Source organism: Myxocyprinus asiaticus, chromosome 24, assembly GCF_019703515.2.
Source record: "Myxocyprinus asiaticus isolate MX2 ecotype Aquarium Trade chromosome 24, UBuf_Myxa_2, whole genome shotgun sequence".
NCBI classification, from domain to species: Eukaryota; Metazoa; Chordata; class Actinopteri; order Cypriniformes; family Catostomidae; genus Myxocyprinus; species Myxocyprinus asiaticus.
Window position 1 is genome coordinate 31,889,294 of NC_059367.1, and position 17,398 is coordinate 31,906,691.

General features: G+C 36.8%; 1 protein-coding gene across 1 annotated transcript in view; it reads left to right on the forward strand.

The window, feature by feature from the left end:
* LOC127414665 (glycerol-3-phosphate acyltransferase 2, mitochondrial-like) overlaps positions 1–17,398 on the forward strand; it is a 52,817-nt gene that overhangs the window by 22,555 nt on the left and 12,864 nt on the right. Inside the window, exons 7-15 of the mRNA XM_051652863.1 lie at positions 719–852; positions 7,778–7,877; positions 10,692–10,877; positions 11,533–11,631; positions 12,111–12,193; positions 14,239–14,357; positions 14,468–14,538; positions 15,501–15,765; positions 15,936–16,078. Coding sequence (XP_051508823.1) covers positions 719–852; positions 7,778–7,877; positions 10,692–10,877; positions 11,533–11,631; positions 12,111–12,193; positions 14,239–14,357; positions 14,468–14,538; positions 15,501–15,765; positions 15,936–16,078 — 1,200 coding nt within the window. The remainder of the gene's footprint in view (positions 1–718; positions 853–7,777; positions 7,878–10,691; positions 10,878–11,532; positions 11,632–12,110; positions 12,194–14,238; positions 14,358–14,467; positions 14,539–15,500; positions 15,766–15,935; positions 16,079–17,398) is intronic.

Sequence of the window (17,398 nt, forward strand, 5' to 3'; positions counted from 1 at the left end):
TTCATGAAAATCTACCAAAAGATTTGTTAATGAATAATGGACAATTTCTATTTTGAAATATTATTATATCATTTTGTGTGTGTGTGTGTGTGTGTGTGTGTAAAAAAGAGGGGTTGTTGTTTAAATTAAACAATTTTGTGGACAACTCATTTGCTGTTATTTAATTATATTTTATATATAACGGCTTTATATTGGTCATCAGCCACCCTGCTCTCTAGATTTCGGTATCACCAGTAGCTAAAAAATAATATGGGTTGCCTACTAATCTTTTTTTATTTTTTTATTTATAAGAGTATTTTGTTTTGTTCCATTGCCAGATTCCCCCCGCTTGTTACCACAAACCTCACAGCATTTAATATTTAATTTTTTTATTTTTTGGCAGGATAGACTCGGGAGTCATGGTATACATAATTTATGATTGTTTTGCTTTCTCAGTTTTTTGGGTTGAATATTTGCTCAGAGTTTAGATGGAAAATATAGTTTTTACCATAATGTGGCTGCCTACACAACTGGGTCTGAATGTGTTATATAAAGAGGCACCAGCAACTGTATTTGATCGCAGAAGTTCAGGGATATTACACAGTCTGCAGTGTGAGAGCCATTCTCTGAAGTACAAAAACAGTTCATTTACGGGTTCATTTTCAAGTGTGCACTTAACACTGAACTGTATTTCTCCCTGCACTGAAGTGTCCTCTAATTTTGTGTCTGCGTGTTGCAGAAAGCTCCGCTGGTCTACGTGTGTGTTCGGCAGAGCGCCGTTGATCATGCTTTGATTTGTCTGACTCTGTTCTGCCACAACTTGAGGGTTCCTTATACTCTCTACCCATCTAAGGTCCGACAAACCTGGCTAAGGTAAATACACATACACTGTAAACACATGCATAGTTTGCTTGGAAACCTTTTTTGGGTCGGCACCGCATATGGCTGGATGATATATTGGAAGTTCATGATATATTTACAATGATTTTGCTGGAAATATAAAATTTTGCAACAATGTTAGTATTGTGATATGATTATTGCGCTGTTGTGTCCAATTTTAGTGTGTCCTTTGACTAGTTTAATGACCCGTTCCTCATCTCGTGATTGGCGAGTATGTGATTGTAATGACAGACATTTAAATAGAGTCTCTCATTTTAGGTGCACTCAGTGATTTTTTTTGTTTGTTTTGATAATTGCTGATCATTCGCCATTGATGAAACGCCTTATGTTATCAGAAGAGCTACAGCCCTGAATAAACCCCACCTGATCTATATGCATAAGAGATGTCATAACTTAATCGGTTAGCCAAAATTTTTGACACAATTTTTACGTCTAGCTGGATCAGGGAAATTGGACGGTAACTTTTAAACAAATATAATTCTTTCTTATGTAAATTTTGTGGAAAACAGTGTAGAAAACATGCTCTTATTTTTAACTTGATATTATTTTATTTTTTTTATTTTTTTAACTATGTTTGCATTAAACATTTTTTATCTAATTGGCTTTTCTAAATGGATTTTTGGTCAAAATTATGAGTCCTTTGAAAAGCATTCTGAGGTGATATTCTTCTCACCACAATTGTACAGAGCAGTTATCTGAGTTACTGTAGACTTTGTCAATTCGAACCAGTCTGGCCATTCTCTGTTGACCTCTCTCATCAACAAGGCGTTTCCATCCACAGAACTGCTGCTCGCTGGATGTTTTTTGTTTTTGGCACCACTCTGAGTAAATTCTAGAGACTGTTGTATGTGAAAATCCCAGGAGATCAGTAGTTACAGAAATACTCAAACCAGCCCGTCTGACACCAACAATCATCCATGCGATTATCTAATCAGCCAATCGTATGGTAGCAGTGCAGTGCATGCAGTCATGCCGATACGGGTCAGGAGCTTCAGTTAATGTTCACATCAACCATCAGAATGGGGAAAAAATAAGGATCTCAGTGATTTGGACCATGGCGTGAGTATCGGTGCCAGATGGGCTGGTTTGAATATTTCTGTAACTGCTGATCTCCTGGGATTTTCACACACAACAGTCTCTAGAATTTTCTTGCATTTACATGCCTGTTAAATGTTTTCCATATAGTAGACTCATAAACAGAGATGTTAACCAGTTCCATTGATTCCTTCAAGTCTTAAGGTCACTCTAGGGTTCTTTTTTGCCTCATTGAGCATTCTGAGGTTTGCCCTTTGAGTCATCTTGGCTGGATGGCCATTTCTAAGAAAGTAGCCACAGTACTAAATCATCTCCATTTATAGAAAATGTGTCTAACTGTGGACAGATGAATATCTAAGCTCTTCGAGATAACTTTTTAACCCTTTCCAGCTTGATCATAGGTCTTCTGAGATATCTTTTTTTTGTGAGGCATGGTCCACGTCAGCAGGTGCTTATTGTGAATAGCAAACTCAAAATGTTTGAGTGCTTTTTATAAGTCAAAGTAGCTCTAACCCACACCTCCATTCTTGTTTCATTAATTGGATTCCAGGTTTGCCAACTCCTGACTCTAATTGGCTTTTTTTTTTTCTTTTTTTTTTTTTTCATCTTTAGACTAGGGTTACACTTACTGTTAATGTATAATGGGATGTGTTCAATAAAGACATGAAAGATTATAATTGTTTGTGTATTGTTAGCTTAAGCACATTGTGCTTTGTCTATACTTTGGACTTTAATGAAGATGAGATCACATTTTATTAGTAATTAATGCAGAAAACCTGGTAATTCCAAAGGGTTCACATACTTTTCCTTGCCACTGTATATATATGTGTGTGTGTGTGTATGTGTGTGTGTGTGTGTATATATATATATATATATATATATATATATATATATATATATATATATATATATATATATATATATATATATATTAGACAACTGACTAATATACACTACCGGTAAAAAGTTTTGGAACACTTACTCATTCTTTATAATAAATTTTTTCACATTTTAGAATAATAGTAAAGTCATCAAAACTATGGAATAACATAAATTAGGAACTATGGGAATTATGTTTTGACTAAACAAAATCCAAAATAAATCAAAACTGTGTTATATTTTAGCATCTTCAAAGTAGTCACCCTTTGTCTAGATTTTGCAGACATGTACTCTTGACATTTTCTCAACCAACTTCTTGAGGTATCACCCTGGGATGCTTTTTAAACAGTATTGAAGGAGTTCCCATCAATGTTGGGCACTTAGTGGCTGCTTTTCTTTATTATTTGGTCCATTATTCCATTTTTATTATTTTTTTAATAAATTAAAAATAAATTAATATGGTGGCACAATTATATTTTTGTCTACAAAAATAATTTCAAACATTTAAGCCTTCAGATCAAAAGATTTTTAAGATCATGGAAACATTTCAATCAAGTGTTTCAAAACTTTTGACCGGTTGTGTGTGTGTGTGTGTGTGTGTGTGTGTGTGTGTGTGTGTGTGTGTATATATATATATATATACACACACACACTCACACACTGCGTGCACAATTATTAGGCAAATTGTATTCCTCAGGATTAATTTTATTGTTGAACAAACACAATGCTCTCAGTCAATCCAAAATGTTATTGAACCTCAAACTTGAATGTTTAACAAAGAAAAAGTGAGTTTTGTCTTTCTCAGGGGAATATAAAAGTGTGCACAATTATTAGGCAACTAAATTACAAAAATAATTTCTCCCAACTCAATTGTTTATTCTCAATTTTTAGAGTAGGTGCAACAAATAAGTAACACAAAATTATAATTGAATAACGTTTTTGGCCTTTCAAAAATATTCAGTGACCAATATAGCCACCCTTCTTTCAATAACTGCCGTGAGCCTTCCATCCATGGAGTCTGTCAGTTTCTTGATCTGTTCACGATCAACTTTCGCTGAAGCAGCAACCACAGCCTCCCAAATGCTGTTCAAAGAGGTGTATTGTCTTCCCTCACTGTAAATCTCATGTTTGAGAAGGGCCCACAAGTTCTCAATAGGATTTAAGTCAGGTAAGGAAGGGGGCCAAGTCATTATTTGGGCATCTTTGAGGCCCTTGCTGGCTAGCCAAGCAGTGGAGTACTTGGATGATGTGATGGAGCTTTGTCCTACATAAAGATCATGGCCTTCTTGAATGCTGAGGACTTCTTCCTGTACCACTGCTTGAAGAAAGTACTTTCCAGAAACTGGCAGTAGATTTGAGAGTTGAGTTTCAGTCCATCTTCAACTCTAAAACATCCAACTACCTCATCCTTAATGATAGCATCCCACACCATAACCCCTCCTCCACCTTGCTGGCACCTGACTCGAAGTGGTGCCCTGTGTCCATTAGTGATCCAGCCATAGGCCCATCCATCTGGTCCATCAAGAGTCTCTCTCATTTCATCTGTCCATAAAACCTTTGAAAAATCTGTCTTCAGGTATTTCTTTGTCTAATCTTGATGCTTCAACTTGTGAATCTTATTCAGTGGTGGTCGTGTTTCAGCCTTCTTGACCGTGGCCATGTCTCTGAGCACTTGGTACCTTGTACTTCTGGACACTCCAGGTAGATTGCAGTTCTGGAATATGGTGGCACTGGAGGATAATGGGTTCCTGGTAGCTTCACGTTTAATTCTTTTGCAGTTAATTTGCGCTTTTTCTTCTCTGTGTTTTTTGCACCCCAGCTGACAAAACGTTTGATTGTCTGATGGTCACGCCTCAATAGTTTAGCTATTTCAAGACTGTTTCATCCATCTGAAAGGCATTTTACAATTTTTTATTTTTCAGTGTCAGTTAAATCTCTTTTTTTGACCCATTTTACCTGAGGTAATAAAGCTGCCTAATAATTATGCACACCTTGATATAAGGTGTTAGTCACTTTCGCCACACCCTCCCTCATTACACAAATACATATTATCTGAAAATGATTGAATACAATAAGCATTCAAGTTTATATGGTTTGGAGTTGGAAAATGTGCATGAAAATAATAAGATCAGAATATTCACTTGCCTAATAATTGTGCACGCTATGTATGTGTGTGTGTGTGTGTGTGTGTGTATATATATATATATATATATTATACACAAATATTGTCAAAAGCCTGAATTAATTTTTTATATTTATTTATTTAGCTATATCACCCAGCGCTTTTACTGCATACCCCCACAGTTACACCTCATGTCCCAGCCCACTTTCTACCAGTTTAATTTAACAGTGTAGCTTTGTTTTTGTCAACCATACTGGTAAAGTTAAAAAGAGCAATTTTACTCATTAGTTTGCACAGATAGTTTCCTCCTGTAGGTCATGGGAGACTTGGATTCAGCTCCAAGCAAAGGAAAGTTTGCGCTTTGTTTGTAAGGTTACAACAGTAATTACTCAATAGCTGTTTATTTAAATATCTGTGTCAGTAATTATGTATTTATGATATGCATCAAGCTCATTGTTTAAGTATGTGTGATCATGTGTCACTGGATACAGAGTGCACATGAATACAAATTTAATAATAATATATAATGAGATTTATTTTTTGTACAGTTAAAGGTGCACTAAATATTTTTTTTCCTCATTAAAAAGGTTTTACACACAGAAATGAATAGTATTTTTTAAATGGTGTTATGAGACTTCAGTCACATCAGTGACCTATAAACAGCTGTATTATTCTGCATGGAGCGGGTTGCCTCATGGGAACTGACATATTAAGATCAGCTGCCAAGTACTACTGTTTATCTTTTTTATTAATGCATATTTATCTCAATAAACCATGTTAAAAGACGCTTATGGCATAAATTAAACATGACTGACTATTAAGCCCAAGACCACTGTCGTAGTGGCCAGCAAAACATATATATATAAAAAAATAATAATAAATGCACCTTTTAATGTTTATATTTTATTTGCTGAAAATAAAAATCTATAGTATTTTCATTTTTTTTTTTTTTCTGGAACAATGCAAATTTTAAATGTCATTTCACCATTTACGTATTTAAAAGGTGCATACAAATTGGAAAACAGGAGTTTTGTTGCTCTTTTGAGTAGGGATGCACCGATCCGATACCTGGATCGGTATCGGCTTCGATACTGAAGCTTTTAGACGGATCGGGTATCGGTCCGACGAGCCCGATCCAAATCCGATACTGTGTGTTAGTCATGTTTGTTACTGTCAAGCTCGAAAAATGACAAAAGAACCATAAAAGCACCATTAAAGTAGTTCATATGACTCGTGCATTTTATTCAAAGCCACTTGAAGACGTGCGATAGCTCTGTGAATCACAACAGGCTGTGTTTAATAAGTAAATATATAGTATGCACAACTCACGCACAGGCTGTTGATGCACTTACGGCTATTTTTAGCCTTCACAGCGGTGCGCAATATTTAAGCGCTGCTCAAGAACAGCATCTCAGATGTAAATGCTCAATAGTTCGGTTCACTTATAATATGCAGGTGCATTTTACCAGAATTTGAATAAGAAGTGAATTAAACTACTGTGAACTTGCCTACAAACAGACACATACAGGACTTCCTGGAGAGTTTTGAAATATGTCAAAATAAAAGCGTGAGGGTTTAAAAAGTGCATGATTTAAATATATTACTGATGTAATTAAAATTAAAAGTTAAATATTAATTAAAAAAAATCGTATTATTATTATTGTCATCATTAGTATATGTTTACAATTTATAACAGTATTTAAGTTGAATGGGTTCCAAAAAATTGTGTGAATTAAAAGTGGAAAGATGTCTTACAACTAAATTGAACAACAAAGAGATCTGAATCCTTTAAAGTCCAGATGCAAGTTGAAACATTTTTGAGAAAAAAAAAAAAAAAAGGCAAAAAGAAAACACTGGTTTCTTTTCTACTGAAAACTTGAAGACTGGAATTACTGTTAATTTTGCTGCTGCATTATCCAGTATACTAGTTAATAATAAAGTGTTTCTTAATAAGCAATACATGTATATTGAAATAATGTGGAGTTAGAGGTTTGTGATTCTTTACATATTAAAGAGTACTCCCAATTAGTTCCACACAATCATGTAAAGATATTCTAAACTGATTATGCAAAAAAACAACAAAATTGGGATCGGCTTGGGATCGGTATCGGCCGATACTGAGATTTCCAATATCGGAATCGGATCGGAAGAGAAAAAATGGTATCGGTGCATCCCTACTTTTGAGAATAAAATGTTTGATGTACTGTGTAGACAAACAACAATCACAATGCAAAGCTCCTCCTCCAGTCCAAAAAGACCATTTATGGAAACTAAGTTACATAAATGGATCATTCAGAAATAGTTACAGTATTGACTTCAGAACCATTAGCATATGACGGTCCTCATTTACGTATCAACATATTTATCTAGACATTCATGAGGCCATTCACATAAATGGAGAAATCTTAAAGATACAGGAGCAAAAACAGTCCGCTAAAGGAATAGTTCACTAAAAAATTTAAATTCTGACCTTATTGACTCACCCTCATGTCATTTCACCCTCATGTCATTTCAAAAGGAGATGAAAAAAGGTGCAAAAGAACATTCTGCATAACATATCCTTTTATGTTCCACGGAAAAGAGTAATCATACAGGTTGTGAACAGCATGACGGTGAGTACATAATAACAGGATTTTTCTTTTTTGAGTGAACTATCCAAGGGACTATCCAATTAAGGTGCAAGCAGCCATGACTAACATTATAAGTGGACTTCAGGGGAAAAAATGACATGCTACAGAAGTGTATGATATGTGCCCTTTTGGTCTCGATTACGTTCCTATTTTATTTGTTAGATAAATAATGTTGATGAATGTGGCATCAGTCACTGTTAATTGAAAGCATTCCATGGTCTCCTCTCCTCAGGGTAATTCTTCAGAGGCTGGGTGTCATCTTGCTTCCAGAAGATATGGGCTCAGAGCAGGAAGCTGAGATGGACAGTCTCTATTCTCCAGTCATGACCTCTGTAAGTGTGCATCTCTGCTTGAATTGCTCTGATGCAGCATATGATAAGTGAAACAGACTGTCGCCTCAGGCGCTGAGCTGCTGTGTCCAGCACAGCTTGCACTTAAGATCTTTGCAGTATTTGGTTTTGAGTCCCATTGATACCGGTGTAAGCTGGGGCATCTCAAAAAAGATGTGTTTTTAGAGCAGGCAGGGCTGCATTAGTAACCCTTTTTGATGGACAAGTGGTTCCCATGATGATGGGGCGACTGCAGATGTTTCAGGAGGAGGTAGCATGATCCTCTGAACCCATTACTCCGCCTCACTGATGCTTGAAACAGGATATTAAATGCCTTCATCTTCCTGATTTACTGTCAGAATCATACTATTTTCAGAATCTCTTGGAGGAATGTCTTATGAGCAGTTTTACATTTACATGAGCTTATACTTCTCAGGATGGATTTGGAGAGATTTTGTGTAGGAGAGGGGGAGAGAGTTAAAGGAATAGTTCACCCCTCAAAATTGAAAATTCTGTTATTTACTCACCCTCATGACATTCAAAGGTCTGGAGAAAAAACAAAAACTCTCATGACGTTTCCAAATCCATATGACTTTCTTTTTTTTTTTTGATATTTTAAAGAATGTTCACACTGCTGTTTTCTGTACAATGACAATCATAAATTCTCACTCTGTTGTATCGATTCATATAACACATTTTTATTAATATATTTGTCTATTCATATCATGTCCAACAGTTCAATAATAAAGAAGCAGGTCTTCTAAATAAGTGTAAAGTTTGAGACTGGAGTTTCCAACGTAGCCTCATGACAACTCATTATAATTCGTACAAGATGGCGAAATCTTAAGATATCGTACAACTTCGCTCATACGAAAAGGTAGGACTTTAATTACCATACAGATCAACTAATCAGTGCACAGAATTTCAAATCGATACAATACAGGCACTAACTTTAAGACAGCCTCCTTTCCAACATTTTATTTCAAGAAATTAAACGTCTGTGAAAAATGTGGTTACTTATTCCTTTTTTTTTTATTAAATAAAAATGACTGATGAATGTCAGTAATTTGTAATCTGCTTCCCTCGTCTCATTCCAAACTAGATGTTTTATTTCTTCCAAGGTTCACAAAAGTTATTTTCCCATTAAAATCATGGTTCTGTTTGGGTAAGGAGTTGCACTTTATGGTTAGGTTTAGGTTTGGGGTTTAACATAGGAAAAATCGTTAAAACATTAATCATTGGTTCGTTTAGGTTTCTCTATGGGATTAAATGTCATACATGTTTGTACCAACTCAGTTTATGACTTATGATTGCAACCATACTATTATTATGATTTGTCATCAGACCGTGTTTTTCAGTGCGGTCCGAGACGATTCTAGGAAGCATGAGAGATTTTGAACCTGAACCCACACGATTCTGCCGATATCCAGCCCTAGTCATTGAGAAAAAAAATATGGCAACCAGTCTCAATTTAAGGACAAATTTGTTCAATTAAGTCCAACAAACGCAGAAATAACATTGCTTTCGACACGTATACCCAAGTTCAATAAGTTTAGCTGACAATAAATAGTGTTTTCCTGTTATAGAAAATAATGTGTTTGGAACAAGATAATTGTAGTTAAGGAGACTTCCATCTCCACTATAGATAATGTTCCACTATAGTTAATGACTTTAAAAAGCAGTTTATGTGATCTCTTTACTGCCTTAACAGACTTGCAGTAAACTTAAAGTTTCCACTTCACAGAAGTTCACAAAGTTTCCAAAGGAAAATCCCCTAAATAGACAATCCTATGCAGTTATTGTGCATTATGTTGTCAACTAGTAAGTTCTATGGAGCAATCCAACATCTTGATGAAAGGATTACTTAACAATATTTACATATCATAAATACATTCATATTAAATAAGAAAATATTCCTTGTCAAATTATCAAGCTGTGATGGCACACTTGAGTCTTCCTCAGTGATCAAACTGAGCATGATCAAAAGCCTGTAAGTTCTACCTTCAAGACCAAACTTAACATTGTATGATCTCACTATTAAAATTTGAAGTTAAAGGCAATCTCAACTTTTTCTGCATTTAATAGTTCAATCAACTTTTAAAATAGAGTTTGTCTGACAAAATGGAAGTTGGACATTTTACAGTGTAGTGACCAAATGACTTCTAAAAAGGACAAAAACAAAACACAAGTTTGAATATGTGCACACCCAAATGAGATTTTAGAACTACGGTGGAAGGGAACATTAATTAATGAAGACCGAATTTTCATTTTTGTGTGAACTAATTCTTTAAAGTCATGCTGTAGATGTGACTGAAAATTAATTTTGCTTGGCTTTTACTTGCTTCATCATCTTGCACCTCTGCTCGAATAAAGAATGTTTGTGAATGTTTAAGTTTCTCTCTCTAGTTTAGCATTTCTGTGCGCAGATGATTTTCTGCTTTGCAATGCGCCTGTCTGTCTTAAGTTTTATCATTCTGGTTCTAGAGGCTCAGCTCTGTATGAATGGATTTTTAGTCCTTTGCATGTTGAAAGCTTTGTACAAGCATTAGAATCTTACCGTTTGAATCCACAGAAGTGCCGACTTTGCCACTTCCTCATGCTGTGGCACTCTCTCCTCTCCACGCAGACACTTCTCTCTAACACGCACACCAAGCTAACAATTCACTTTTCATAGAGCTCATTTTACAGCTTAGTTCTTAGTTAAGTTTTCTTTTTCTCCATATCTCATCCTCATAAAAATGTCCACACATCAGCCTCTACTATCTGTTTAAATAATTAAAAAATGTAAATAATTTTTCACTTTTTCCCACTACACAGTTCATTGGTGAGCTGTTACGAGAGGGTGCTTGTCTCAGCGTGGGCATCTCCATGTACAAAGGTGACGGCGGGCAATGGCTGGCACGTGTACGTCAGGCCATCACTGATGGTCAAGTGCCTGATGTTAGCATCGTACCAGTGGGCATATCTTATGATTGCCTGCCACAGCACTTTATACATCCACAGGTGACGATCTTAATATTAACAACACACTCCAGAAAGACCCCATAATGACCCCTATCAAGCCACAGTCACCATCTGCATGGAAGGCCATAAACCAAACCAATAAAGTTACAGACACACGCACATTTACCTCATAATGGCAAACATGATAATAGTGCTTATATAAACACAATCATAATAGCTTGTAATCTAATTAGTGATGCTTGTTAGTGAGGCAAGCATCACAATTACTGTTGCTCATACTTGGAGTTAAGGAAAATTAAACTTCACTGTTTGTGCTACGGACAAGAATGATCAAGTTGTGATTTCGAAGTGATCTGACTCATTATTTTTACCTCGTGGAAGATATAACTGGTTTGGTTTGGTGGTTTTAATATGCAGATATTGAGAAGTGTTTTCTAACTGAGGAATGGTGAAGACAAGTCTAAAATATAAGAAGAAAAAGAGACTGTATGTGCATCCACCTTGAATAGATGCCAGTTATTATAGTGATTACGGCTACTCATTTCTCCTCTAATGGCTCTTTACTATTAGAGCATTGTGAAGATGAGAATAGTTTTCTCTGAATTAGATCCAAGTCATTTCGTCTGCTTGTGTGTGTAAGCGTTTGAATGTGTGGATGATATTTGTGCGAATCATTTGTTTGTGTGATCTCAAGGCTGGCATGATGTCTGCTCTGTGGTTTGTGGTCGCCCTGCTAAAGGGTGATCACAGAGGAAGTGTTAGGATCCATTTCTCACAAGCCTTCTCTCTAAAGGTATGACTCACACACAAAGAATTTCACTCAGTATCTCTCTCTTATGCATTCACACACAAAAATGTCACAAAAAATTTAACAAATATAAAAGTATGTTTAAGCTCATACTTAAAGTTGAAGTGTGTAATTTATATGATGCTAGAATCAACAAATGAAATTGTAAAAATTATGACAACAGGTCAACTAAAAACTTTCATTGGATGGACAAACCGATAGACCTGCCCCAAACTCATGCCTTTGGTTGACACCAATGTTGCTGTGTCGGGGCTGGTCGGGATACTCAAAGAAACAAAGCAATGTTTTGGTAGCACCACAGAGTTTATACTTTATAAATGGCTTACTTGCAGATGTCTCTGCACATTAAGCTGCAATAGTAGCAAGTTTGTAACATAGAAAAAATCACACAATTCACTTTTAAGCTTAAGTATGGGACACCATGAAGAAAGTTTTTAGACTCTCTTTTTCCTCTTTCCTCTCAGGAGATGTGTGAGAGTGGAAAATGTCGTGTGGATGGAGGGCGCCCCCTACAGGACCTGCTGTTGTCTGCCATACTGCACGGCAGGTCTCTGGCTCTCTACAGTCTCTCTATTCCTTTCTCCCATCTTCAGCGTCCCATCCTCCTCTTCGTCCATCTCTCATCCTATCTGTCTGCCCATATGATCAGAGAAGAAAAACCTACGAGATTTGCTTTGATTAATTCATTATATGGCTACAGTACTCCATCCTTTTAATATAGATTTTTCCCAATTTTGTCTTGTCATTCATGAAGTTTCATGTTTTTCTGTACCTCCTCATTTCAGTTCTTCTTCACCTACATGTTATTAATCAGAGGTGCCAAACTGGTAGGTAAAAAACAAGAAAAAGAACAAGAAGAGCCAATAGTGAAGGAATGATTCTGGTCTGTAGAGGATAGCAGTGTATCTCAGATTTTTATCACATTGCAAACCAAACTTTTTTAAATCCGATCTTTAGGCCAGAATGTTCACACTGTCATCAAGTAATTGCAAAGAACAGGACATCCTGTCGATCACTTGGCTTCTATTCTTACCGCACCAACTCTCATTGGTACAAAATCATGCTTCTCAAAACTGTACATTTAAAGGGGTTATGACGTGAGGAATACAATTTTCCTTGATCTTTTGACATGTTAGTGGTCACTGTACTATAAAAACATACTGTAAGTTTCAGAACTCAAAATGTCTTCCTCACTGCAAAAAGAGCATTTGTTGAAACCAAGCTGCCAAAATGACTCGTTCTCTACTTCCTCCACATTGTGATGTCACTCTGTGGTAGACGTGCATCTGACCGCCTCCACAACAACACATCAACGCCTACTTTACCTTATCACTTCTGTAGTATGCCCAGTAGTGGTGAGCAGTGAGATGGCAAGTAGAGAGAGCAGGTCAGTCAAGAGCAGAGAGCCAATCATAACAGTGGGCATTTACTGTCAAGTCTTAAAGGAGAAGCAACACCAAAACCGAATGTTTCTGACAGAGGGTCAGAATGAGGGTGGAAAATTATCATGTTTAACAAAAATATGACTGTTTTTTGTCCAAAAAACTTTACTTGTATTATAAGTGAACCTCGAGGAACATATTAAAATAATTTTAAAAGGCGTCATGACCCTTTCAAAGCTGAAATGTGTAATTTCTGCTCCACTGGCATCACCAAATGGAATTGCAGATATTTTATTTTATTTTTCTAAAGCTATATACATTTGCTATTGACCAAACAAACAGATAGTCCCGCCCTAAACCTGCATTATTAGTCGAGCCAATGTTGTCCGTTTGTGTATAATGTTACATACACTTCACATCGCAAATGACTGTAATAAAGTACTTGAAATTAAATCTTACCGTTCAGTCTGAAACACATTTTCAAGAATATTTGTCGGTTGGATCAGGTTATTCAAATTTAAATGGGATTTCATGTGTCTTTTTGCTGTTGAAACTGATTTGAGTTGGGAATGGCAAAAAATCGGATTTTTGTTTCCTGTCTGACTCTGAAAAAGCCTCAGTGCACACATCCGATTCAACAAATCACTTTCTAAAACTTCCTCTCTGACTCTGGCGTCCGCCAGCACAGAGACTCCAGTTTGCTGAATCAGACCTCCAGAGCCACTCCCTTCATTTTCTGCAAGGCATAAAACGTTTATGCATTGCGCTCGGCACTCCAGTTTTTACCATCTTCAAGTTCTCGTTAGAAGTCAGTCATCCAGAAATATCTGGCTCTTAATGAGCTGGAGTATCCTGGAAAATCTACAAAGAGCTCATCATCTGTTCTTCGGTTTCTTCTGTGAGCACTATCATGAAAACTTAGCCCTATGGGGCTCAGCTGGCATTGGCATTCACAGTTGGTAATAAGGTATTGTTGGAAAGCCTTTTATTCTACACATTAGGGAGAACAAGCTTTTGGCTGAAAACTCAGGCTAGCCAGTCGCAGGAGGTTTGCAGAAGGTTGTAATGAAAATTTCATGCCGAGATCAAGGCCATGTGTGTTTCAGAGGAAAAAAAAGTTGGTGCATATCTCAGCATGCAACCTGTTAGTGTGCCAGTATGTATTTATTACACAAGGCATGTTGTAATAAGTTGTGATTTATTACATCAGGATGGACTCCATCTTTGGCCAGAAGGATGTTTCCTGGCTCCTCCCACCTGCAGTCATGCCTGAAATGCCCCCTGCGGAGAGACAGCAGACCATTGCACTTACACTTCATTTGATGTACTGTGAGTCCATCTAAAACTCACAAGATCCTACAGATAATTCTCTTGTTCTCACCTTAGTCCTTATTCTATACATGAGGCTAACCTTGTTTTTATTATTTTTAATATTTTAGCCTCAACTAGCAATATGGCCGTCATGTCTACCAGTCTGGTGTCCTGTCTGCTGCTTCACAAACATCGCAAGGTGTGTTTCAAAAGCCAACACCTCTCGTGTATGACTTCACAACATCTCACTTTATTTGTTAGTGGTTGACCAATATGGGATTTTGGACTATACAGATGTTTATAGAGAGCCGTGTGGCCAATGAAAATGGCCACTGGGAGTTCTTCCACTTCTGTCAAGCAGGTCTATTAGGCTGGTAATTAAAAAATGGCTAAACATTGGTAGATATGTCGATCTATCATTGTTATATTTAAGCAATTAGGTACAAGAGGCTATACTGTATTATTTCATATAATTTCTGCGATACTAGCGCCACCGTAATTAAAACGGAATTGCAAAAATAATGTTTTCAAAACATGTCCCTCATCTGCAGTTGTTCAGATAGTCTAAGCGGGTCACTCAAAACAGAGTTTTTATTGCACCACAGAGACGCAGAGTTTACAGTTTTTGAAAAAATGTACCTATGAATGGCTTACTTATATTTGTCTGCATAATTAAGCTGGTATCTGATTTTTGGTGAACTATCTGACCTAGATAATTTAATCGTAACTTGGCTTCGTCCAGCATGTTTTCACATTTATTGGACTACAGCTTGACTCAGCCTTGTGTGCATGCCACGAAAGACATGTGACACACAGCATGTATTAAACATAACATATTTGTGGCCTTACTTTAAATATTTGATTATGCATTGGGTCATGCACACTTAGACAGATGAACACTGCAGCTCTAATACACGAAATGTACTGAGTGTGAACAGAAAATGGACTGACACTGTGTAACAGATAATGTGGATCAAAAAGATATACTTTTAAAGAAGACTTAAGTGTGAAAACATCCTAATAGTATGTTAATTAATATATATGAGTCATCCACTGGTTGTAGATTATTCATAGACGCAGTAAAAAACTGTTCTGCTTTTCTTTCAGTGATTTGCCAAACTAAAACCTAATCTTCTCTCTTTCCCTTTCTCTTTCTGTAAGGGTGTGCGTGTGTCTGTGTTGTGCAGGGACATCTGTTGGCTTTTGGAGGAGGTGTTGTTCAGAAACACTGATGTGGGTTTCGGTGGTTCTCTGGTCGGACTGGTGCATCACACGCTCGCTCTGCTCTGCCCACATCTGCTCCTGGCTGCAGCTCCACCCACTAGAGAACCTGTTATTGCACCGCGGCCAGACTGGAACTCTCTGGTTACACTGAGCCAACATTGCAATCTGCTCACTCATGTCTTCATACACGAGGCTGTGGGAGGTGGGAGAGCATGTGTGTGTTTGTGTTGGGGATGGGTTTGGATGCAAGGGAAGTTGGTGTTGGTGGTGGTGTTTTTGGGTTGAGTCACGTTTGAACCACAGCAGAGTTTATTGACTTTGCTAATGTGTGTTATGTGCAAATGTGCCATATGTGTGTGTGTTTGTGTGAAGCGTGTGCCATCTCTGCCATGCTGAGTGAGGTTGTAGGTTGTGGAGGGGGTGGAGACCTGGAGTTTGATGTTGTTCTGGGACAGGAGGAACTGACGGAAAAATGTCTCCAACTCACACATTTATTGTCAGCTGGATACATACCAGTGAGTCCCTAAAACACACACATACAGATGTAGATATCTCACTATGAAATGTATTTATTTTAGTGCTGTCAGTCAATTTTTAATCACATAATTTTTTTGTAGTTAATCGCAGATTTTGAAAGTGTTGAAATTTTACACTATATATACTTTTCCTGTCAAAATGCATTTATTTACATATTGGGAAAGAAAGCAAAACAATATGTAACAATATAATGCTTTATTAACATTTTCCAAAGAAAGCCTTCTGCAGTATAAATATAGAAATGCACTAAAATAGCACCAATTCAAGTAACATTAAACGTTTCCCAAAGTCTAACTGGGAGTTTGACTAATTGAAAGAACTAGTCCCCACATAGGTTGCTTATTTATTGCAATGCAGGTGCTGATCTAGAATTTGTTTCATGGGGTGGCATGCTGACTATGAGGGGTAGCAACACCAAAGCAAGTGCCCGTGCTTGGTTTTAATGCATTAAGGTACCAACTTCATTGCAACAAGTACTAGTTCATTAAATAGAGTCACTATCAAATTACAGATGCTCATGAATTTACGATACAACTGCATTTCCACAGGAAACACACAGTAACCATTTTGCTACTGATTTGCCAACATTAAAAAAAATCCTTTTTGCATAACAATAAAAAATAAGTAACAAAAATCTCCAGAGCACCAAAATATTGTCATCAGCAATTTTCTAAATGTTCCTTAGCTTGACATTTAGAACTGGCAGTCTGGACTAAACGACTCTTCCTTGTGCAGGCCAATTGTTTTTATTGTGTTAAGTGTACCCATGGATGGAGAGTGCATGCATATCCCATGTTATTCTCATGAATATTAATTATGTTATGCAGAGTAAAATATTCTTTTAAATGACCTGTTTTGATCAACAGTCATTCTTAATGACCGATTCAAGCACCCAAATAAATATATCATATAATATGGTAATTTCATCTCTACATCTGCCACTATCAGTCTTGGGATTTTGTTAGTCAGTAGATGAATTCATAGATCAGCAGTTTGATTAAGAACATGACTGATTGATCTAGTGGTTACTTTTTGCCTCTAGTTTGTAGTGGTTCAGTGTTCTAATTTGCCCAAATATAACTTCTTATTTTAATAAACCAAGGTTGCATTTGTATGTCAGTGGATGGGTGTTACACTTTAAAAATAAAATACAATAAAAGATGCGGGGAGACGAGAGTAGAAGAAACACGGACACATTTATTGATTGCTCTGTATATGAAAAAACAGCGAACTCCGAAATTTAGACAGCGACAACAACAACCACAAACTCTCCGCGCCAGCAGCGGTAACCCGGAAAA